Source organism: Chiloscyllium plagiosum, unplaced genomic scaffold (assembly GCF_037043375.1).
Source record: "Chiloscyllium plagiosum isolate Xiang-an unplaced genomic scaffold, Cpla_swu_hap1 HiC_scaffold_11, whole genome shotgun sequence".
In the NCBI taxonomy this organism is placed as follows: Eukaryota; Metazoa; Chordata; class Chondrichthyes; order Orectolobiformes; family Hemiscylliidae; genus Chiloscyllium; species Chiloscyllium plagiosum.
In genome coordinates this window covers 63,326,668-63,353,020 of record NW_028270149.1, presented here as the reverse complement: position 1 = coordinate 63,353,020, position 26,353 = coordinate 63,326,668, and the positions used below count along the sequence as shown (strand labels likewise).

Below are 26,353 nucleotides of genomic sequence, written 5' to 3'. Positions count from 1 at the left end.
GCTTCTGCAACAAACTCATATTAATTAAGAGTAAAGTTTTAAATGGATCATTGCAATCGGGAGCTGATTGTACTGATGCATTAGGGAGGAGCGAACACTTTGTGTTGCACCCAGAACAATTAAAGCTCGAATTTATGTAATTCTTCTCCTATTTGTGGCTCTTATATGGAGAAGATAAATGACAAGAATAAGGATACAGAAAAATGTATGTTGAAAATTACAGTGATAGCTCTCAGCTGACAGGATTGAACCATTCTGACAGGAGTCTTGCCCTACACGGCGAAGCAGGTGCTTCAATGGCTACTACTGAGCCTTTTCCAGAATTCAGTGTCCAGGATCAGATGTCCCATCTGCTGAGAGATGTCAGGTAATCTAAGACTGGCAGCTCATAATCACCCTCAGTGCCACTCAGAAGCACCTTTTGTGCTCACCAGAGGCCCAGGATTACCAAGGAATACTAGCTCAAAGGTGAGTCTGGGTGGAATGTGGATTGTGGGGTGGAGGCTGTGTGGAATGAGTGGGGGAGTGAGGATGGGCGGAGGATGGAATCAGTGGTAAAGGCAATGACACAGCTTTCAGCACCCACCACCTGCCTTAGGCCAGGTCCCTCGACCAGGCACCAAATATCTGATATCGAGGAGCCGTCTCCACCCCTTTGAAAATACGGGAGACACGGGAATACAATGGGTTCCTATTTAATTCCTGAACCACAGTTAAATGGCAGTGGGCTCAGACATAATAAGTCTTAATTTGCTTATTAATTAAGCTAACTGACGTCCTGCTGCCATTAGCTGAAATCCCATGCTAGCCCTTCCACTTTCCAATGTAACTGGGGTGAGGTATTACTGCTGCCAGGACACTAATATGGGGCCTCAGCCTAGATTAAGCACGTTGGGGTGCCACAGTTCCTACTCTGACAGACTGCATTAAATCCAGCCCAATATAACTGCTCAATATTTCACTTGGCATTCTTACAAATCAACAAAGAAAGCAGAATTCATCCCCATTAACTTGAAAAGTGTTTAATTACAGCTTTTCCATATAAAGAACAGTTCTATACATTGTATCAAACATTCACATTGATCAGCCTATTTAAAAATGCTTGGATGTCTATTAGTGTTGGCGATCTAGAGCAAAATACCTCAAAGCTGTGGGATGAATGCAAAACAATAACATATAGATCTATAAAATCTAACAGCTGTTTTTATTGGCTCCCATCATGAAATGAGGCAGATTGATCTTAATGAGAAAAGAACTTCTTCCGATTTCCTTTCTTCCTGCCATGAGACTGCTGACTTGCAGCTGTGAGCTGGCAGCACTTCATGATTTTCCCCCAGTATTCACTCTTCATGAGCACATACTAGCTGCTCGACAACATAGGGCATCACATGCAAACCCAATCCTATTCTTCTCAGACAGTCACACATAAACAGTCAAGCAGGAATTTTGAAAAGCTGTCAGGTTATTCTCGTTCATGTGGAGGTCCAGCTCTCCACATAATAGGAGCAGTTGAGCTCAGCATTACTCTCCAATTCCTGCCTTGGTTGAGATCATCGAGGTCAACTCAGAATGACGGTTAGCTATGGGACCTTCCGGTTTATATTCCGAAGTATTGAACCACATAGTATCTGTAACCTACTATCAGGAAGTTGGGTAATTTTCCAAATTTCAGCATTGCTGGGAGTGAATACTTGTGGATTTTGGTGTAGGATACACATTATTTTGTTCTCAACTGTTCAACTAAATATTCAGCAAATAATGTTTAACATGCAAATCAATTTCTGGTGTGCACTCCAGGAGAGTACAGCATCAGAAAATTAGATCAATGGGACACATTCTGAAAGGCCTTAGTTACTTTCTGTCAATCAAGAACTTTCCTATTTGAATAAACATATTCTACATGTTCAAGGAGAATAACCTCAGTGTACTAATAAACATAGGCATCAGGTGTTAGCCTTGATAAAGAAAAAAGGTTTGAGTGGCCAACTTGAGCTGGAATGAACATGCAAATAAATTTTTTTAGTTATACTGTTTGAAAAAATGTGACAAACAGATGACTACTGGTCACCAAAGAACTTACTTCTACCATTCTATTCTATTCCAGAATATAATAAGTACAAAATCCAAAAAACTGGGTAAAAATGCAGGGACCAGCACCTTTCATTTACTGTACAACAAAATGTGACCTTAAACTGATGATTTAGCAATACAGACACAGCTCTTCAGTCCATCGAGCCTGCACTGATATTTTACTGATCCACATGTGACTTCTAATCTAATCACACTGGTCTTGTCATTCTCCACATCCTGCAGAACTCCTTTCACAAACATCTAGAATTGCACGTGGACATTCTTGCAGGTCTATATTATCAGTTCCTGAGACCGTCAGCAGGTAGACTGTTAAGGAAGTGTGTATCTTTATTTGGTTCTACTTATTTAATGTAAAGGTAGATCCTTCAAGTATATTTTGACAAAACAATGACAGAATCTGTGAACGGATTGCTGGTTTACGAGTGTATATTTGGTTCAATTGGTCAAATTTCCATTACGCAGTCAGAAGACTGTGTTCAAGCTCTGTTCCACAATCTGAACACACAATTTAAACTAATACTCCAGCACATTACTAAGGTGGAGTGTGTGTGTGTTGGAGGGGGTTACCATTGTTGTGGGTACCATTATTCAGATGAAATATTAAATAGTGTTTCCAAATATATTTGGGTCATTAGGTATAAATAGGGATCTGTACACAAGTTCCAAAATGAGCAGGTACATTAGCCAATTTTTCTTCAAAAGCAGATCATTGGTCAACCAAATTCATTGTTGTCGACAGAATCTTGCACAACATTGAGTGGATTATGCATCTGAAATATAACAATTAGCAAAGTAACTTATGAAAATATAGAATGCTGGGGCGGCACGGTGGCTCAGTGGTTAGCACCGCTGCCTCACAGCATGAGGGTTCTAGGTTTGATTTCAGCCTCGGGCGACAGTCTGTGTGGAGTTTGCATGTTCTCCCTGTGTCTGTGTGGGTTTCCTCCAGGTGCTCCGGTTTCCTCCCACAATCCAAGGATGTGCAGGTCAGGTGAATTGGCCATGTAAATTGCCCATAGTGTTAGGTGCATTAGTCAGAAGGAAATGGGTCTGGGTGGGTTACTCTTCAGAGGTTCGGTGTGGACTGGTTGGGCCGAAGGGCCTGTTTCCACACTGTAGGGAATCTAATCTAAAAAAGTGAAGAGAAAATGTTATATTGGGTGGCACGGTGGCACAGTGGTTAGCACTGCTGTCTCACAGCGCCAGAGACCCGGGTTCAATTCCTGCCTCAGGCAACTCTCTGTGTGGCGTTTGCACATTCTCCCCATGTCTGGGTGGGTTTCCTCCGGGTGCTCCGGTTTCCTCCCACAGTCCAAAGATGTGCAGGTCAGATGAATTGGCCATGCTAAATTGCCCGTAGTGTTAGGTGAAGGGGTAAATGTAGGGGTATGGGTGGGTTGCGCTTCGGCGGGTCAGTGTGGACTTGTTGGGCAGTAGGGCCTGTTTCCACACTGTAAGTAATCTAATCTAATCTAATCTAATATTTTTGAAGTATTAAATACCAATGCAAGCATTTCTTTCTTCTGATAAAAATCAAAGTGAGTTCCAGATTACAATTTCTATTTACTTTGCTGAGTTGAAAATGAGCACTTAAACAGTCATGCAATTGCAACCACAACATGTGCTGCATCACAAAACACCCGACTGAAAAAATGAATAGTCAGTAGATAGGCTAAAGGACTTTACACATCATTTACATTTTGTTATAACATTAATCAGACAGACTGCTGTGCCACTTTCATGTTCAGCACAAAGGCATTTAAAACACCAAATTTACACGCTGGCACACCAATGCCACAGCATGAGTTCCAACTGTGCACGCATGGTGCTGTCATTAAAGATCAATTCCTTAATATGCAGCAACTATTAGGCCATTGAGAATGGAAAGTACAAAAGGCAACTGGATTCTGGCTTCAAACTAGAACATGAGAAATTAATCTTCAGCAAAGTGTGATTTTGGTGTAATGAATCATAACAAAATGAATGGATTTGGTTGCAGAACCTTACTTGAAAGCTGCATTCCATACTGTTTTCTATATTTAGTTTAATGCAATAATCTCAAAATGACATCTGAAAATGACATTTAAAAAGTTCAAGTAACGCTAAAAAGAAATTATTGGGAAATTATCTCCAGAATCCCCCCTTCTCACATTTTCTGGAATTCCTTAGTGAGTCTGGCTTCATGGATTGAGACACAAGAATGAGATTATTCTTACACAAGCTCCTAAATGAAAGCCAGCAGTGCATCTGAGTGAGTAGGTGTGTCCCACCATCTCCTTCCCTGACAGTCATACATGCACATGGGCGTCCTGTACAGTAAATGCTGATTTGTCTTCCCTAACCCAGGAACCCATACACTTACTGCTATCCTTGCTGGTCCTTCCATATTTATATCATTTGAAGCTTGAGTCAGATTTCTGCAATTATAGAGACACCTTGGAGTTTTAAAAATGGCAGGCAGGACATGAATTCAGAAAGGATCACCACCACCCTTGTCTCTGACAGATCTCATTTTTGCACGGAGGGGAAATGATTTATACACGAGTGAAACCAAACTCAGCAGGCTCATTTGAACTCAGTACCGTGTTCAAACAGACCCTGTTGGCAATGCAACAAGAGCCTTAACACGCAGCATAACAGTAATGAATATATGGAAGAGATGTAAAGATTCGTGAAAGACAGATAACATCTAAAGAATTGTCAAGCTGTGAACTTAAATAATTTTCCAGTCTGTTTTTTAAATAAAGTACGGCTTGTTAAGTCAGTGAAATTTGGAAAAAAAAAACCATCGTACATGTTTGTTGACATTATTCTAAGAGCTATCATTATCCAAGGTTGGTTGTTAACAACACCTTACAGTTAGTCAACGGAAGAAAGAGTTTATTAAAAGATTAGTTGTATTTGGTATGGGGTTATGAATATAATTCATAAATTCAGTTTTGGTGTGAGAATACTATATGTAGGTCTTCATTCTTAACATGCTACCTGAGATTTGCCCTTGGTAGTTGCTGGGTGGATGACATGGAGGGAATAAAGGATGATCCTTGGGGTTTGGGAGAAATGGGTTGGCATAGGAGCCTGGGGCATGAACTAGCATGGGGTCTGTAAAGAAACATGCGCGTCCCAAAGAACCAAAGCAGACTTTTTACAAACCTGTCTCATCACTCAGCAGCCCATTAGCCCTCGAATCTGTATCCAGGATGGTAGGCCTGACTCCATCTTGAACCCACCACATTCCTTCAACCCTCACACCCAGCCTGCCCTCATCCCAAGTAGAAATTGGGCCTGGATGGGTTCAGCAAGCTGGCAGACTTCCCAAATTGTGATATCCACCTCAGGAGGAAAGGTCTGGCCCAGTGACTTCACTTTCTTGATCTGAAGGAAATAGCACAGGCAATCTGGTAACTCCTGCCAAATATTTGTGAAATGTGCCAAAATAGATTGGATTTTTATGACAGCTTCAATCACTATATTACTTTTCAATATGTTTTATTTATCCACAGTGTGTGCATAAGTATATTTAATTCAAACCATTTTTTACACTGATAATTAGAACAGGTAGAAAATGAAATAAGCAAGAGCAAGGGAATAGAAGGGTGATTTCAAACAAGCAACTGGTGCTCATGCAAACTGTAATATATCTGTACCTTTCAGACATGAAAGCTAGCATGAGTCTGGTCTAATATAAGCTTTCGTCAATTCGGGTTTCATAATTTGAGTGACAGAGCATTCTCAGAGCTTAGCTTCTCGGTTTTGAGCTTGTAATTTTTGAATGGAATGACAACTGTTTTCAATGCTGTCTTGAGAAAACTGCGTGTAACAAGTTAGGCAGCTAATTACTGTGAAAATAGATAACCTCTCGTTCATGTTTACAAATGGACACCTGAGTTCCAGCCATCATTGCACACCAAATATACCGATGCCACCAAGACACACTACATAAGTTAATTAGCAAATGAGGAATAATCTTGAAACTCCAAAAAAAAAGAAAATTCCTGAAATATTCAGCAAGCCAGGCCATATCACATGAAGAAGGAACACCAACAACCTGAAATGTTACCTCAGGTCTCTCCACAATTCTGCCTGACTAACTTAGTACTTCCAAAACTTTCTGCTTTTATTTCACATTTTCGGTATTAGTACTATTTTCCTTTTTCAATATCTTTTATTTATTTTAGTGGCAAATGTGACTATTTATCTGTTTACTTCAAGCAACTTTTAATTTGCATTAAATAGCCATCAGAATTTTGTGTGGCATAGCATCAATTGTGAAGAGGAACCTATGTGACAAAGATGAATTCTCCTCTCTCCCCTCAACAACTCAAGTTATTGTCAAGATTTTATAGTGGGACATGAACACTGATTGGTGGCATGTAAAAGTAGCACAGAGGTTGAATTTCAATCTTCGTCAATGATCAACATATCTATCACTGCTGAAGAGTAATTTACTTCTTGCAAGCTAGTAACACTGAGCAATAGCTTTGTGCCACAGACTGCAGTCATTGGAAACTGGATTCAGATAAACAAATTAATTCCCTTAAAAGTGGGGCTTTTCAACTTGTTAGACAGGGGAAACTTTATTTGAGGACTCAGACAATGAAGAATGACTTTCAAACCAATTTGACACATATTTTCCTCACAGATGTAATGATATAAAATTACTTATTTGGATGCAGATCTGTGGGAACAGAATTTTTTCAGTGAAGAAATGCGCATTGTTAATGGAACAGATGACAATGGTCTTTAGGGTAAGCAGAAAATGTGAGCTTGATACATAGAATTCTCAGCAACACTTTCACACTGAAAATAAGTTAAATCCAAAGTGAGACATGGCATTTTCCTTCAGATTGAGCCCGGACTTCTGATTGAGCATGTACTAACAGTTGAACTGTAGTGTATAATTGCTCATGGTTCTTATTTTGTAGCACGCTCAATCTAACAGAATTGGTTACAGTGTAAATTTAACATCGATCTCTTGAATTATTTTCTTTGACAAAAAAGATAATTTTGCTTTTCCGTACAAACAGCTCAACTCAGAATTTCAAAGGATTGTATTTATTCCACCAACTGCATCTTTTATTATTTCCAATCCAGCATGGAATTTTGACTCAATTAACTTCAGGGTCACATTATATTCACGAGTGCTTGTGATTTCAATTCAAACAAGGCAGCTTTATGCTGGATTAATCTAATAAATGTCACTTCGGTTTAACTATAAGTGTTAAGAGTGAAAACATGAATCTGACTAGCTAGTTTAAGGCACTTGGTCCAGGTTAGCTGTGTCTGCAGGTCAAACGGAGTACAGTGCACTCCACCTGTATCTAGCCTAATTAGATTAAGGATGGGAGATCAATTTGAATAGCCTGGGAAGTACCAATTAATTAAGTAAACTTGCGAGCTAATTACCAGCTATGCATTTCTTCAACAAGCTAGCACTGAATTGACGTTGGATAAACACAACAGGAACTTTGCAAGGTTAGATTATTTAAATGGTTACTGTCATCTGATAAATGGTCTTGCAAGATCACTCAATGGATCAGTAACCCAAAGAAGGGTGCAATTCATTGGGCTGAGTACAGTTCCTAAGCCCATTTGTGGTTAGGTAAGAAATACATTGAAACCATCGAGAACTACATCAAATTCTGCCATCAAATGCTTGTTATGTTTGCCGAGAGATTAATTGTTGGTATCATCAGCAGATGAAGACATTAACCCATTTGAAATAAATACAATAGAGGATGGAGAAATATTATACAGATATGCTTGCACACCATCCAAAATTGAGAATTAGTAAAACTTTATCAATAGACTCAAAACATTGAGAGAAACCCAAAAAGGCTATTGAACTTGTAAACTCTAGATATTAATAAAATTCCTTCATTTGTATTGAATGGGAAAAGGAGCACACATGAAAGCCTAAAATACAAAGTGATGTAAAAATATAAGCACAGCTGGAAAGGCCAGTGCTTATTGCTCATGACTAACTGTCCTTAAGAATATTAGTTGCTGCATTTCCTTTAACAATAAAAAAAAATACAAACTCACACTTCACTTTCACACTTCTTTATGTTTGCAGATTTTAGGAAGATTAAAGGAAAAACATTGTGGTATTTTATAATAAGCATTAGCTTTCTGAGGCATGATTGTAGAGTTGCACGATCCAAGTGATCTCTTAGCTCCTTTGCAGAATGATGGGCACGTTTTCTCACTGGAGACCATTCACTACAGGCAGAACTGGCTCATGATCTTTACAAAGCAGTGATAATCACTGCCTGAGCTTAGGTTAAGATTAGCTCATGTACCAATATGGTTTGTATGAGATCAAAAGGTACAAGAAGAATGTGGGAACAGGGCACTAAGTTGGAAAATCAGCCATGATCATATTGAATGTGAAGCAGGACTTGAAGTGCTTAGTGATGTACTCCTGCTCCTATTTTCTATGTTTGTATTTTCCATGTTTGTACATGTTCAAAAGAGAGTCAATTTTTACAGGGGGCTCTGTTTCAAATTTTACACCAAATGTAATTGAGTTAAACTGCAGAATTTCCTTATTCGGTCTGGCCACAGTAGAGTCTAGACTTGTTTGATAACTGAAGGGCTGAATATATTGAATTAATTATATTTAAAGACTTGGGATCAATAAAATCCTGTATTGAATAATATATGTATGAAATCTGCACAGATTGTTCTGAAGGCCTTTTCTGTTTGTTTTAATAAACATTTACAGTGAAGCCCATTATAGTCAAAAAGAGTATGATACATTCTTCTACCTGGTGCTGTCAGTCATCACCATGTTTAGACCAAATTTCTTGCTCTCACACCGTGCTCCCTGTGTATCTCTTTTCTAAATCCTGTAATTGAGTCATCAATGCCTGAGGTGTAAATCTATTCAAAAAGCTAACAACTCTAAATTTATGATAGTTCTTTATTCAGCTGTATTGAGTGTTTTGCTGAGCTCCTAATCATTAGTAGTAGCAGTCTGCACCAAATGTTATGCCACATTTACATTTTAGCTTTTTTAGAAAAGGGACATTCACAATATCTCTCCTCCATCATTTTTCCCTAAATAATTTGTTGAGGTCTTCTTTCCCTCATTCCTGTGTGGAAGGGTATAAGAATATTCATGGTACCTTTCTCAAACTCTTTTAGTCTGAATCGAAGGAAGTCTTTCACCAGAGAACAGTGGTCATGATTAGAAAATTAAGCAAAACAATCAACAATTGTAAAAAAATCTTACAATGTTGTGAAGAAGTTGAGAGTGTAATTCAGTTTAACACTTCTGTGTGTTCCCAGAAATAAAGAAAAACATTGCAGTTAGTCAAAATATTATTCTATTTAGTCCTTTCTTGGTCTGTTCCACTTGGCTTTCAAAATCTTCTTATACAATTTAGATATAATTTATAAAGCTTGATCTTCTGCAAACTATACACTTGAGTTTACCAATAAATGCTATCCACGTCTGGGTTTCCAGAAATTATTACTGAGGGACTTCACTGGTCAAATTAGAGATACTATTATTAATGACTGCATTCCATTTCTCATTACTGAGCTAATTTATTACCCAATTTACAACTTCCTCCCTGATCCCATGAGTTTTAATTTTAGCAGTCGCTCTTATGTGGAGAACCTTGTGATATCACTGTATGTAATAGGAATCACATTATATTCGACTAACCCATTTCTATCTACAAAGACTGCCATTAAATTTGCTTGCCATAATCTGCCTTTCATATACGGATATAAGCTTCAATTTATTGGGGTTACTCTTTCAGGGTGTTCTGGAATTACTTCCTTTGGAAAAGACCCCAATGTTTTATTCTAATAAAGGGGTCAAGTTAATATACCTCTTGTTGCTAGGACCATGATTCTGACCTTGTGAAAGGACTGAAGTCTGCTCATACAGTCAAAATGAACAACTGAAATATGTGGAAACATGGCCAAATGTTGTAAGGTGCTTTTACTAGTTGTATAATAGCTATTGTGCTTGCATGACCTGCAGGGTTAACTTATCAGAGCTGCAATCCCCATAATAACATGTAATAGTGTGTCCTCTATTTTGAAATGTAATTTGTCCAAAACCTAGTAATATTGCCACTTCAACTCACCCCTGTCCCCACCAGCCCAATACTCAAATACAAGGCATGCCCAAGTGAGGTCTCCATTCTTGTTCAGAATAGATTTCCTGTTAACTAATCACACAAATGCACTGAAAGTAATCACATAACAGATGATGATTGCACCTTCCCTATTGAAGGGAAAAGGAACAAAGGTACACCGATTGCGAAAAAAAGAATAAATGGAATTTCAAGATAGAACTACTGGGTTATCAGAAAACGTTACTGAATTCCCAACCAGAAGATTGCGTCCCTGTCTCTCTCTGCTGTTGGAATGAAATGTGTTTTGTAAATGTGACCAATTCTTGCTGATGGCGTGGGTTAAAGCAAACATGTTACAACACGAGTGTGAAGCGCTTCATGGGGTGATGAGAAATTGGTAGGGCCAATCTTGCTGTAGAATTTCTCACATTTCAACAGTAAATTGACATCAGAAATTAGTTAAATGGCTTAATGAACATTTATTTTGCTTTCAGCAAACTTCAGCAAAGAAACAGATTATCTAGAGCCTCTGCCATGTGTGAATTGGCTGCCATGTTTCTCCAGATTGCAACAATGCTGACACTTTTAAAAAGTATTGAATTGATTCCGACACACTAGAGTCTGACTGGGACTATAGAAATCAAAGATATTTCTTCCAAATGAAACAACCAAAGTGGCAATATTACTAGGTTTTGGACTTGTTACCAAACACAATCTTCAAAATTTTGGCCAAACATATTTTTAAGCCCATTCCAGTTTGGAACTGGCCTACATAACCGCAGAGAAAGTTTTCCGATGCCAGAGGAAAAGGTTCCTTGAAATCGCAATTTTCAAAACAAATTGAAAATACTGGAAATATTAAATGGTCAGGCAGAGTTTCCAGAGAGTGCAATTAAATAGCTGTTTATGCTTGATGACATTTCACATGTGCTCCTGCCAGTGCTTGTCTAATCTGTTGGGTTGTTCCAACATTTTCTAACATCTAAAGTATTTTGCTTTGAAGTACTTACTATTTGTTTCATGTCTAAACATTATTTGAATTACTTGAACTAGAATTCATTGTAACATTCAAAATACACAGGGAGCAGAATGGCATTACACTGCCAAAATGAATGAACAACTCATTCATGGGGTGACTGGAGAAAAGTCACCCCCCCTCCCCATGACGAGAATGGAAAGAAATGGTAGGAAGCTTCTCCACCAATCCCAGGCTGGTTCTCTCTCACACCTGTTGCCAATATCTCATCATGAGCTTATCATGAGCAGCAAATATGGGAAAGAAGCAGTCTGCCATTGGTGCAGTGGGTTTAATGGTAGCAGTTGGCAAGGCCAGGGAATGGTGGGTGTGAAGAGAAGTAAGACTGCCAGGCTAAGGACCCAGGTCAGTGGGACTAAGATGCAAAGCGTGAGGCTGGGGCCGGAGACCCATGCAATCAGGCTAAGGGATGCTGCTTGGGAACTGATGGGGATCTGATGTAGGATGGAGAGGAGCTGCAAAGGAGACAGAAGGACTGCAAAGGGGACAGAGAGACTGGAAACAAGAGTGCAGTCTGAAAATTTCAGTTGGGAGGGGACAGGAGCTGAGAAGTGACAGAGAATCCACTAAGAGTAGAAGGGATTTGCAGATGGAAAAGGTGTGACGAATGAGAGCCTGCTGCAAAGGATAGAAAAAGATTTTTAAAATTTCAGAAGAAAAGTCAGCCAACTGGAAACAGGAAAACTGAGGTAACAAGATCTGTGCGAATTAATGCAAAGTCTCATGCTTAAAATTGCAGAAGCTCAGGGACTACTTATTGGGAGAAAAATGTAATGGATACAACATGAAGAACAGTGCATCAATTGTATAATTTAATATTAAATTGTTCTGTTTTGTAAATATTTGCATTTGTATGCATTCACGTCTCAAAGCTGCTTACATACAACTAGCTTTCGGAGCGCTGCTCCTTCATCAGAAAGCTAGTGTGCTTCCAATTAAACCTGTTGGACTATAACCTGGTGCTGTGTGATTTTTAACTTTATATACCCCAGTCCAACACCAGCACCTCCAAAACATACATACAATTACTTGAGGTTTAGTGGAGGTTTTGTAGACAAGCATACAAAAATCTTGCTGCAAACTAGCCAGTATGTTGAAAGCATTTTTTGTGTCACTTATGTATTTGTTTGTCAATGTTGTTGTTTAAAGATGCCTTTGTTGCTAATGTATGTCTGCTTTCTTGTGTTAGGAGATCAATGCATTGTTTTCTGTGCTGTGGCTTTAAGTTAAACGGAGTAGTGATGGTTATTGGGGATAAGCACAAATTCTCCTAGTACTGTTTCCAGTATGTTCAATTCCCAACACAAATACAAAAAGGTATTGTTACTAAGTGACTGCATCATCTCATGAAGGAGGCAACTCCTGCTGCTCTCCTTTTTTTTTACAGCAGAGAGTGGCAGGAGCTGGGTGGAAGTGAGGTCAGGAGAGGGAATCTGTTGGGAAGGCAAGTGATTGCTATTCAAGTCGATGTATACAACTTATCAAAAAGACAGGGAGGTGGGCAGAGGGGGGCAGGGTTGCCTTGTTAGTTAAGAATGGAATTAAATCTATGGCACTGAATGACAGAGGGTCAGATGATGTGGAATCTGTGTGGTGGAGGTGAGGAACCACAAAGTAAAAAAAAACACAATGGGTCTTATGTACAGATCTCCCAACAGTGGTCAGGACCAGGGGCGCAAAATGTACTGGGAAATAGATAGGGCATCTCAGAAAGGCAAGGTCACGGTGATCATGGGGGACTTCAATATGCAGGTGAACTGGATGAATAATGTTGCCAGTGGATCTAAAGAAAGGGAATTCATGCAAAACTTACAGGGTGGCATTTTGGAACAGCTTGTGGATGGAGCCCACAAGGGAGCAGGCCATTCTGGACTTAGTGCTATGTAATGAGCTAGACTTTACAAAAGATCTTAAAGTCAGGGAACACTTAGGAGGCAGTGATCATAATATGGTAGAGTTCAGTCTGCAGTTTGAAAGAGAGAAGGCAAATCAGATGTAATGGTGTTACAGTTAAAATAAAGGTAATTACAGGGGCATGAAAGAGGAACTGGTGAACATCAACTGAAGCAGAGCCTAGCAGAGAAGACAGTAGTGCAACAATGGCAAGAGTTTCTGGGTGTAATTGAGGACACAGGACAGAAGTTTATCCCAAAGAAAAGAAAGATTATCCAGGGGGGTGGGGGTGGTGGAATTAGACAGCCATGGCTGACAAACGAAGTCAGGAAATGTCTCAAAGAGAAAGAGAGAGCCTATAAAGTGGCTAAGGGCATTAGGAAATCAGAAGATTGGGAAGGCTACAAAAACAAACTGAGGATAACAAAGAGAGCAATAAGGAAAGGGAGGATAAAATATGAAGGTAGGCTGGTCAGTAATATTATAAATGATAGTAAAAGTTTCTTTGAATACATAAGAAACAAACGAGAGGCAAAAGTAGACATTAGGCTGCTCCAAACTGATGCTAGAAGGCTAGTGCTGGGAGATGAGGAAATAGCTTAAGAACTTAATTAATACTTTGCATCGGTCATCACAGTGGAAGACATGAGTAATATCCCAACAATTAAGGAGAGTCAGGGGGCAGAGTTGAGTATGGTAGCCATTACAAAAGAGAAAAGCTAAAAGGTCTAAAAATTGATAAATCTCCTGGCCCCAGTGGACAACATCGTAGAGTTCTGAGGGAGGTGGCTGAGGAAATAACGGAGGTGTTGGTTGTGATCTTTCAAAAATCACTGGAGTCAGGGAAAGTCCTAGATGATTGGAAAATCATTGTTATAACCCCATTGTTCAAGAAAGGATCAAGGCAAAAGATGGAAAATTGTAGGCCGATTAGCCTAACCTCGGTTGTTGGTAAAGTTCTAGAATCCATAGTTAAGGATGAGATTTCTAAATTCTTGAAAGTGCAGGATTGGATTAGAACAAGTCAGCATGGATTTAGTAAGGGAAGGTTGTGCCTGACAAACCTGTTAGAATTCTTTGAAGAGGTAACAAGTACGTTAGACCAGGGACACCCAGTGGATGCTATCTATCTCAACTTCAAAAGGGCCTTTGATAAGGTGCCTCACAGGAGGCTGTTGAGTAAAGTGAGGGCCCATGGTGTTCGAGCTGAGCTACTGGCATGGATTGAGGATTGTCTGTCTGACAGAACATAGAAAGTTGAGATAAAATGTTCTTTATTGGAATGGCAGCTAGTGACAGGTGTGTCCCTCAGGGTTCAGTGATGGGGCTGCAGCTGTTCACTTTGCATATTAATGATCTGGATGAAGGGACTGGGCATTCTGGTGATGTTTGCCCATGATATGAAGTTAGGTAGACAGGCAGGTGGTATTGAGAAGGTGGGGAGGCTGGAGAAAGATTTAGACAGTTTAGGAGAGTGATCCAGGAAATAGCTGATGAAATTCAACGTGAGCAAATGCTCGGTCTTGCACTTTGGAAAAAAGAATACAGGCATGGACTATTTTCTAAACGGTGAGAAAATTCATAAAGCCAAATTACAAAGGGATCTGGGAGTGCTAGTTCAGGATTCTCTAAAGGTTAACTTGTAGTTGAGTCTGTAATTAGGAAAGCGAATGTAATGCTGTCATTTATCTCAAGAGTGTTGGAATATAAAAGCAGCAATGTGCTTCTGAGACTTTCTAAAGCTCTAGTTCAGCTCTATGTGGAATACTGTGTCCAATTTTGGGCCCCACACCTCAGGAAGGACATACTGGTATTGGAGCATGTCCAGTGGAGATTCACACGGATGATCCCTGGAATGGTAGGCCTAACATACAATGAACAGCTGAGGATCCTGCAATTGTATTCATTAGAGTTTAAAAGGTTGAGGGAGATCTAATAGAAACTTACAATTTAGTGCATGGCTTAGAAAGGGTGGATGTTGGGAAGTTGTTTCCATTAGACGGGGAGACTAGGACCCGTGGGCACAGCCTTAGAATTAGAGGGGGTCAATATAGAATGGAAATGAGACATTTCTTCAGCCAGAAAAGTGGTGGGCCTGTGGAATTCACTGCTAAGGAGCGCAGTGGAGGCTGGGACATTAAATGTCTTCAAGGCAGAGATTGATAAATTCTTAATCTTGCGAGGAATTAAGGGCTATGGGGAGAGTGCTCGTAAGTGGAGTTGAAACGCCTATCAGTCATGATTAAATGGCGGAGTGGACTCAATGGGTTGAATGGCCTTACTTCTACTCCTATGTCTTATGGTCTTAATGAGACTGAAAAGTGAGCTCCTGTAAACCAAAAACTAACCCCTAAAAATCAAAAAGTTGCCATTTGGAAATCTTAACAGTAGCTCTCAAAAAAAAGTTAGACCCTTTTTACTTTTCACTTCATGGAAACACACACAGAATGGTTTTAATGTTAAATGGCTTGCAGTGTGTAATTTCTGAGTAGGGAAAGAAAATGTAAATCTAATTTTTTTTTAGTAAATGTTTGATGTAACCACATAGGGGTATAGGAAGTAAACAGGCTGGTGGGATTATTCTTGCATTGTACGAAAAAAGAGACAACATGGGCATCGTAGTCAAAACAGAAACTTCCTCTGTTGTTTTACCTTCTGTTGCTCAGTGAGTGTTTTTATTAAAATTGATAACTTTTCACATGGCGTTCATCATCTATCCCTAATTTCCCTCAAGAAGATGTGGTGAGCTAACTTCTTGTATGTGGTGGATTTGTACTGTTATCATGCAATATTGGCACAACGAGAGATAATTTGATTTTTTCCCATCAATGCAGATTCCCTAAACCCTGATATATGCAAATATCTGAGGACATGCATTTTATACAGCATGATCAGGAATGTTCTTGTTGGACTTTTGGCAGGGTAGCCCCTTCCTTGGTACTGGATATTTTAGCTGGATACTTACTGGTTACGATTTCACAAATATGCCTGCATTAGTGAGGTCCCCTAGACCAATGAACGGTGTGGTGTTTTCAATCCATTGAATGAGAATAGATAGGTAGGCCCAGACTCGATGGTCTGAAGGGCCTCTTCTGTGATGGATGACTGTGAGTGTATGTTTTTTTCATCAAAACAAGTTTTCCACCCAGGAATCTCCCAATGGAAAGGCTTGGTTCCCTGTCAGGCAGTAACACCCTAGCACTGATTGCCAATTTGGACCAGGTACAGCAAACATTGTTTTAACTGGCACCTTGTTAACCAGGAAAAATTATTTATCTCAAATATCATGATCTGCTGTGATGTCTGAGTATTTAAGTTGTAAATAATGGATAACAGTGATGTGTATATCTCCTGAATTACATTTCTATTATTTACTGTGTGTTTTTATATCGATTTTATGAGGTGTGTTGATGTTTATACATTTATATTTTTTGAGGGGGGTTGTGGTCTTGAAGCTTTACTTGGTCAGGATTTACTACAGTTATGCGTACCTCATGATTATCTGAAAGATTTGATCAACCAGCACACACCTGGTCCCACAGGTGCCAGCTAATAAAAGGTTTGTTCTGGGTTTCCTGCTGTTTGGAGATTGTGAGGTGGCATGAGATCATAGACATTCAAGGGCAGAAACTGGTGAAGTGGTCAGTGATCATGAAAGGGTTCATGACATCCAGTGATACTGTGGAGTTTTCATTCACAAATAGGTGGAAGTCTGGTCACAGTGGAAAGCAAGTTTGTTTAAAGGTCCTGTCCTCCTATACAACACATACAGTGCTTTGATTAAAGATCATGGATGTTAGAATGAGATAGATGTTATAAAGAACTTCCCATATTATTATAGAAAATAAAATCAAACAGTGGAGAAGCTAAGGATCAGTTGTCTGCCACAGACAAATGATCAGCATCACGTACTTTAAACAAGAGTGTGTTATCCGTGGCAACACTCTTTTTTTCTCCAGTTTTCTGGCCATTTCACCTCTATTCTTTGTGAATTGACAGTGACATTTATACAAGGATTACACAACTACATGATTTCGCCTCCGAGGCTGGTTCTCATGTGTGAATCTGGACAGTAAATGTTGAGGAAATAAAGAAATCCTAATTCTGATCTCATCTGGGAAAGGAAATTGTTGCCTTTGCCAACTTGCATGATAAAAGATTATTTTCATATATTTGTGAAGACAGGAATTTCATTTCCTTCACATTCACACAAACAATCACTTCTCCATCGAGCCGTTGTACAGTGATTAAGAGAAGCAGGAAACCTAGCTTGTTTCTCCCTCCAGTAGCCTCAAGATACTGAAGCCTGTAGTACACTCACTGCTACCTTGGAACAAATCAATTAAATTCAGCAGAGCCCAGTGCTCAAGCTTGAGATTGCCCTGATCAGGGAGGACTCAGCACCAAATTGTGTATTATCAATACATATTGAGCTTCAACTCTACTGTTGTATAAAATTCTGGGAACATTTCCTGAGAAAATTCTCTCCCACTTGCAAAAAATAAAATAATTACAATTCAGTCATGAAAGTGGCCCTTTATTTCCTTATGCAGTTTCACATTAAATTATTTTCTCATTTAACTGACTGGTTCATTATTGATTTGACAGCAACTATCTTGAAGCTATCGATTTTGGAATTTGCATTAACTTCATATCAGTAATTTCAAATCATTTAATAATGGTGAACAAGGAGAAACCAATATAAGTATAGTTAATGTGTGCTGTTTGGGTACAAGGAAATAGTTTTCCCTTTGGATTAGATAAAAGTAAAAAGGGTGGATGTGTTGGGATAAAAGGATTCCATACACATAGGTCCTTTCCTACTACTTGTCATATCAATTTCCCTAAAAGAGATGCTGTTACAACCACACTTGGCCTCCAGGGTCATGTTATTTAAAAAGTTATGCTTCCTCCTCTCCGATTCAGTTCAAATTCCTACTGTTCAGTGAAAACGAGAGGCAAGGTAGAAACAGGAAGAGATGGAAAATCAGCAGAGGGAAGATTGTAATCAGGAGATGTCACTTACATATCTCAGCAGTGTGGAAGAAGGGCAATGTATCTATGCAGGTCATTGTGCTATAACGTACATTTCATGAACGCAAATTCGCTGTAACACAATTGACAATTTGGGGATGTTGTTCCTAAAACAACAACTTTTAAAACGTGTGTTCGCTGTAATGCAATTACATCACCAACACTTTAAGCGTTATTTCCAAAGCGCAATTTTTCTATACAAGAACACAACCATCATGTTATAGAAGAACTACCTGTACTGGCCAGAATGAGAAAGAGCGGAATAAAGAAGTGGGAAATATAGCTGTGGATGACAAACTAACTTTGTAATGTTAAAACTCTAACGTGAAGACTGCGGAAAGTTTGTTCTATAGGTAGGCTATTATTTAGGTTGCCACAGACACAAATATATGGGAAGTGTGAGAGGGTTAATAAAACTATATTCAATTCAATGCTGCAGGTTGATTTTAAAAAAAGACAAAAATAACAAATTTTCAGAGACCCGGCAAAGAGCAAGGGCAGTCAAATTGACTGGGTAACTTTTTAAATAGCTAGTATAGACACAAGGGGACTCTAGTTTCCAGCTGTGTTTCATAACTCTATGATTCTAAAATAGTGGTGCAAATTGAAATATAGGTCAGTCAGCCCCTGTTGCATATTTTTCAGACCTGTAAGTGTCTGCAGACAATTGCTAACTACTATTCATGATTAATTAAAACGTATCTATAACCATCATACTCCTGTAACAAATTATTTCAAATTACCAGCCTATTCTACTGTTGTCATATTGTCAACTCCTTTAACAAATTATTCAGTAGTTCTGTATCTGTGCAGTTAGCTATGTGGGTCAGAGCTACTTCTAATACTGTTCAATTAGGGCATATAATTACTTCAGGTAATTTGCCTCAAACACAGGAAATCACTTACTGGATTCGGGGTCTGAGTTGCCATCACCTTCAGTCCTGCTAGGGGATGTTTGCTCATAGTATTCCTCCTGTGGGAAGCCAAGGGGCAGAGGGTGTGATGTGCTGGCACTGCTGTTGGGTTCATGGTCACCCAAGCCACTATCGCTGCAACTTTCCTGAGAGCCATCAGGAAGGTGGAACGTGACCCTTCGTTGTGACTGGAAGAGAAGGAAAGAAGCACACTTATTATTTTGTCACCTTCTAAGAGATAAGTCACTTTTGTTTTAAAGCTCGAAATTCTATTTTTGTTTGTTTCCTCTAATTACCTCACCAGCCGTTTTGAAGGCACTAATTTTTGCTGGCTTCAAGCATTGTTAATACTCCTAGTTCAAGCAGCCATGCTTCCTATGTAAATATTGAATGTTCATAGGCCATCCAGGCATGAAGGACGTCACAGCTGAGCCGAGTTTGGATCTCCCCAGTTACCACAAAACAAAGTTTCCAACAGCAGCTACCTGATAATAATCAGCTGTTTCCATTCCATTACCTAGAGTATTCTGATCAGTTGAAAGCAGCTACATTTGTATGCACTGCCAATTAAACTTGGGAAATCTAATTGACTCAATTCTGTAATGGGCCCTTACCAATAAGCTATCGCAGATGCCTTTTATCTTTGCTCGCTAACTTGAAAAGCAAATACAGTTGTAAGACTGGGTTGGATTGGCCAAGTCATATCCTACTTATCTTGGAGATGCTTAAAAATATTTTTGAAATGATCACATTCTAAAGAAAGCTAATCAAAAGATTTAAATGAACAACTTTAAATTGTGTGCATAGTTACATATGTATTAATACAAACTTTTGAAAACACAGCTTGTTTATTTGTTTTAATTATATTCACTAGCTTCCATTTTGGTTAAAACACAATATTTGTTCAGAAAAATGGTAATTTGGAAAGTATTCTCCATTTTCCACAATCATGCCCCAGAGTGTAAGGTAAATTGCAGGACTTTGAAGAAATGGCAGGTGTGCGAGACTAATTGCATTGTTCTTCCAAAAGCAAAGTAGGCAGGTCAGGCTGAAAGGCTTCCTATTGTGCTCCATGGATCTTTGAGGGGAAAATCCATTCATATAGCACCACTGGTAGAGTTACAAAGTTAAAAATCACACAACATCAGGTTATAGTCCAACAGGTTTAATTGGAAGCACACTAGCTTTCGGAGCGACGTTCCTTCATTAGGTGATAGCGGAGGGCTCGAGCGTAACACAGAATTTATAGCAAAAATTTGCAGTGTGATGTAACTGAAATTATACATTGAAAAGTTGATTGTGTATTAAACCTTTCAGCTGTTAGAATACAGTGATAGTTTCATTTCTTTCATGTGTAATTCACAAAACCTTTTTTTAAAAGTTGCATACTCGGGTTAGCTGTTAACAATGGTGATAGCTAGACAATTTGTTGAAGGCTCTGGATTAGTGGTGCTGGAAAAGCACAGCAGTTCAGGCAGCATCCAAGAAGCTTCGAAATCGACGTTTCGGGCAAAAGCCCTTCATCAGGAATAAAGGCAGTGAGCCTGAAGCGTGGAGAGATAAGCTAGAGGAGGGTGGGGGTGGGGAGAAAGTAGCATAGAGTACAATGGGTGAGTGGGGGAGGGGATGCAGGTGATAGGTCAGGGAGGAGAGGGTGGAGTGGATAGGTGGAAAAGGAGATAGGCAGGTAGGACAAGTCCGTTTAGTGTTAGCCCCCTGTGTTCTCTGTCTATGACCTGATGTTTAGATTGATTCTAATCTAAAAAGTGAGGTAACAGAGTTTTACATAAATTCATGCAGTTTTTGAGCTCAGAGTTCTATATGAATGCATGCAGTTTTTGAGCAAAGTGCAATGTAACTTTGCAAGTACAAATTCACCCCACAAAATATATGTGTGCATGTGGGTCTTTGTCTATCTGTGTGTGTCTGTCTGTCTGTCTGGGGTGGGGGTTGTGAGTGTAAGAAAGTGTGTGTGTGTGTCGAGAGTGCAGAGTGTCTTAAGTCTGTGAGGGGGTGCACGTGGGAGTGTGTGTGTCTATAAGGGTGTGTGTGGGTGTCTGTGTGCGCATCTGTGTGTACCTGTGTATGTGAGAGTGTGTGTGTGTGTGTGTGTGGTGCAATGGTGATCACCTGTAATGTGACATGAACCCAAGGTCCCGGTTGAGGCCCTCCCTATGGGTACCGAACTTAGCTATCAGCCTCTGCTCGGCCACTTTCCTCTGCTGCCTGTCCCGAGTTAAGTTAATTCCCCAGAGATAATCAATGATATGGGTGCAAGTCTGTATAGCATCATTAGAAATAGCACCACACAAGCAAATTTCTCCCCTGTGGTTTAATGATCTTTGGAGAAATGGCTGCATGTGGTGCTACATTTCCCTTCAATGTGTGATACAGTCTATATGCCTATGATAAACAATTAACATCAAGTAACCACCACTGGCCACAATCTACTTCAGCTGATGTATTGTATCTTAAGCATGAGGTAAAGGAATCTACCTTAATTTTGGAAGAAAAACAAAGAAACAAGGCAGTTAAAGGCAACATGGTAAAAACAATGACTGCAGATGCTGGAAACCAGATTCTGGATTAGTGGTGCTGGAAGAGCACAGCAGTTCAGGCAGCATCCAAGGAGCTTCGAAATCGACGTTTCGGGCAAAAGCCCTTCATCAGGAATAAAGGCAGTGAGTCTGAAGCATGGAGAGATAAGTTAGAGGAGGGTGGGGGTGGGGAGAAAGTAGCATAGAGTACAATGGGTGAGTGGGGGAGGGGATGAAGGTGATAGGTCAGGGAGGAGAGGGTGGAGTGGATAGGTGGAAAAGAAGATAGGCAGGTAGGACAAGTCTGGACAAGTCATGGGGACAGTGCTGAGCTGGAAGTTTGGAACTAGGATGAGGTGGGGGAAGGGGAAATGAGGAAACTGTTGAAGTCCACATTGATGCCCTGGGGTTGAAGTGTTCCGAGGTGGAAGATGAGGCGTTTTTCCTCCAGGCGTCTGGTGTGAGGGAGCGGCGTTGAAGGAGGCCCAGCACCTCCAAGTCCTTGGCAGTGTGGGAGGGGGAGTTGAAATGTTGGGCCACGGGGTCGTGTGGTTGATTGGTGCGGGTGTCCCGGAGATGTTCCCTAAAGCGCTCTGCTAGGAGGCGCCCAGTCTCCCCAATGTAGAGGAGACCGCATCGGGAGCAACGGATACAATAAATGATATTAGTGGATGTGCAAGTAAAACTTTGATGGATGTGGAAGGCTCCTTTAGGGCCTTGAATAGAGGTGAGGGAGGAGGTGTGGGCTCAGGTTTTACAGTTCCTGTGGTGGCAGGGGAAAGTGCCAGGATGGGAGGGTGGGTTGTAGGGGGGTGTGGACCTAAACAGGTAGTCATGGAGGGAATGGTCTTTGTGGAAGGCGGAAAGGGGTGGGGAGGGAAATATATTCCTGGTGGTGGGGTCTGTTGGAGGTGATGGAAATGTCAGCGGATAATTTGGTTTATGCGAAGGTTGGTAGGGTGGAAGGGGAACACAAACTATCTTTCTGGGATATAGAGGAAGAGGAGTGCTATGTGGGGTCCTGACAACATAAACTATAGCTTTACTGCCCCAGCTACTCTTCCAATTCTTCTCCAGGATCATCCCAAAAATTGCTCTTCATGACTTATCAGGTAACCAAGGATGGGCAATCCCTGCTGATGGATGACACGTAATCTTTTTCTTTCACAATGGGTGTAAAGTTGGACCAGCAGAAATAAGGCCAGTTGGTTAAACTCTTCACAGCTCCCAGCTGTATCTGTCGAGGAGGATGTTAACTCATTGGGGGCTGTTCCATTGGAAACTCACTCCACGTTAAACCTCATTCTGCTGATGGGAGTGAATAAAGTTTCAGCAAAACACAAACACTAATATGTTGACACAAATTTGTTTCTTCTGAACTCTGAACTAAATTTGTTGATATATTGACCACCAACATGCAAAATAAGGAATATTAAAAGTTGATTCAAGGTATCACAGAAAGATCTACATATTGAGACTCAAAAACAGTCCATCCTGCATTCTCACATTATTAAGTGTGTCCGTTTGGAAATTGTTAAAAGTCACACAACACCAGGTTATAGTCTAACAGGTTTCTTTAGAAGTACCAGTTTTTGGAGTGCTGCACCCTTGTCAGGAAACAGATAGTGATATTCATTTGTGACATAGAGGGACCCAAGTTCAGTTACCTTTCCTAGAACTCTACTCTTCTGCAATTTCCACATGTCTGTACAGCAACTTCTTTTTAAGTCAGTACACTTCTGGCCTTTCCTCCCCTTGGCGATTTTACTGGAACACAGCAAAAGTAGACCTGTAGTATATGGGCAACTGTGAAAATAACACGGCCATCAAAACAAGCAAAGCTTTCGTTATTTGAGGTTGGTCATAGGTTTGACCAGGAATTTGCCTCAATGGAAGTTCTGCCCATGCTTCTGCCCTTTCCCTTTTGAAATCAGGAAAGTGGAGGCCCTGTAGATGACTTTTCAGAGATGCCATTTCCAGATTTTAATCTAAGGTACAATTTGTGTCCAAATACCACAACTTCTGCATTACAACAGTGATTACAAATCCAAAACTCCAAACCAGTCTTAAACTACTGTGAGATGTCTGGTGATTGTGAAAAGTGCTAGAAAATGCAAATATTTCTTTTTATAAAAGCTTTACTGTCTTGACGCATGTATGTTTTTGTGTTTGGAATCCCTCATCCCTGCTCTTCTATCGTTCTTTTTTTGTTTCTTACCAGTTAGACAATGACATCTATTGTGTGCCCACAGGAGATTCTCTCAAATTAAACTCTATTTACTATAGTCTTACACATTTACTGAATCTTTCGAACTTATTTCTCCCATCTGTACTACGTCCTGTCACTAATAGCTTCATACCAAACAGAATATGGGCGTCAAAGGTGGTTTGGGGGGAAATAGTGGTATTTGTGTGATTGTGTGTGTGTGTGTGTGTGTGTGTGTGTGTGTGTGTGTGTGTGTGTGTGTGTGTGTGTGTGTGTGTGTGTGTCACACACACAGATGTGAGTGTGTGACAGTGTGTATGCGAGAGACAGAGTGTACGAGAAACAGAGACTGTGTGTGAGAGAGAGAGAGAGCAAAGTTCTGATAAAATGGATTGCTGATGATAAGTTTGGAGAGTGGACAACCACACAGAACAGGACAAACGAACATGGAGCATGGTGTTCACACTCGAAATCATTAAATGCAATGTTTAGTCCTGAAAGCTGTAGGGCACCCAGGTGGAAGATGAGATATTGTTCCTCCAGCTTGCACTGAGCTTGGCTGGAGCATCACAACAAGCCTGAGACAGAATTATTGGCATGGGAACACAGTGCTGTGTTGAAGTGGCAGGCAACTGAAAGCTTGGAGTCATTTTTATAGATACAATAAAGGTGTTCTACAAAGCAATCATGCATTCTTCATTGTATCACTCCAATGAAGGGGAGAAATTTGAATATATGGTTCTTCATTCCTTAGTCCATGTCATAACTGAATATGATGAAAAGTTGAGACTCAAACAAACAGAAACTTTAGAAATAGCCATCGCATTGTACCACAGTATCCCACTCTCTGCCCTGCTGCTTCTGAAATAATTTCCAATGCAAGGCAAAAATATACATAGAATTCCATTCATGCTTGGTTTTGTTAACAACCTCTCATTTAGAACCTTCTCAAAAGTCTTCTGAAATTTTATGCAGGAACATCAGAAACATGAGTAGGGGTTGGCCTCAAGATCCTCAAACCTGCTTACAATTCAACAAGATCATGACTGATCTGTTCCAGGCCTCAAATCCTCTTTCATACCAGCTCATCATGGCCCTCAACTCTTCAATAATTCAAAAAAAACTTTCTCCCTTTTTAAGTTATTTCATTGATCTAACCTCTGCAACTCTGAGGTACAGAAGTCCAAATATTTACTACCCTCTGGGAGAAAAAATATTTTCCATCTCAGTTTTAAATGATTTCCTCCTTATTCCTATGATCCCTGGTTCAATATTCCTATACTAATGGAAAACATATTCTTCACAGCTATGCTGTCAAGCTTTCTCAGAACCTTGTAAACTTCGAAAAGATCACCCCTTACTTTTCCAAACTCTAACGAATAAAGGCCTAATCTGTTGAGTCATTCTTTAGAAGCCTATCCTTCAACACAGGAATCGGTCTAACAACTTTCTTTTGAATTACCTCCAATACCAGTACATCCATTGTTAAATGCATGGAACAAAACTGTACACAGTTCTGCAGAATTGCCTTCCCAACACCCTGCACAGCTGAAATAAAATATCCCTATTTTTAAAAATCAACGTCCTCACAATAAAGACTGAAAGTCTATTTGCCTTCTGAATTGCATGCTGCAAGTACTGTATCTTGTGCACAGGAATACCCAGATATGTGTGCTGCACATTTTTTGAAGTTTTTTTCGCCATTTAAATAATAATCTCCCTTTGATTCTTCCAAGCAAAGTGCATGGCCTTATGCTTTCCTACATTAATGTGCATGAAGGCGAACGTGAGTACTGCAGATGCTGACGATCAGAGTCAACATTAGTGCTGGCGAAGCACAGCAGGTCAGGCAGCATCCGAGGAGCAGGTAAATTGATGAAGGGTTCCTGATGAAGGGTTTTTGCCTGAAATGTCAATTTACCTAGTCCTCGGATCTGCCTGACCTGCTGTCCTTTTCCAGCACCACTTCAATCTTGACATTAAACTGCATGTGTCCAGTTTTGCCCAAGCATTCAACCTATCTGTATTTCCTTGCAGATTCCTCATGCCCTCAGCACAATGTATCCACCCACCCACTTCTCATCAGAAAATGTGGATACATTACACTGTACCCATTCATTTAAATGTTCTATTTCTTCCTTAATCATGAACTCAACAATAGATATGAGGTTGATAAGACAAGAATCTCCTGTTTTCTATCTGGTTCTCTTCTTGAACAGCAACAACACATTAGCAGTTTTCCAAACTACTGGAACTTTCCTGCAATTCAATGATCTCTGTACTGTTTCCCATTAATGCCTCTACTGAAGCATGCCCTTTAAAACCCATGGATGCAAGCATCAAGTCCTGATGATTGAACTGCATTTATTCCCATTAGTTTGTCAAATATATTGTCCTTTGTGATAGTGAAGGCTCGAAGCTCTTTCGTCCCATATTGCTAAAATCCTAATACACTCCTGATTCTGCTTTAATTGTCACCTCTCTAAAGATTCAATAGGATAAACAAAGGAGAAAGTGAAGACCGCAGATGCTGGAGATCAAAGCCA

At 40.0% G+C, this 26,353-nt stretch overlaps 1 protein-coding gene across 1 annotated transcript in view; it reads right to left on the bottom strand.

Annotated features, from left to right (window-relative positions):
• Positions 1–26,353, bottom strand: part of pcdh11 (protocadherin 11) — a 760,567-nt gene that overhangs the window by 280,870 nt on the left and 453,344 nt on the right. Inside the window, exon 3 of the mRNA XM_087992145.1 lies at positions 19,057–19,252. Within this exon, the coding sequence (XP_087848271.1) occupies positions 19,057–19,252 (196 nt within the window). The remainder of the gene's footprint in view (positions 1–19,056; positions 19,253–26,353) is intronic.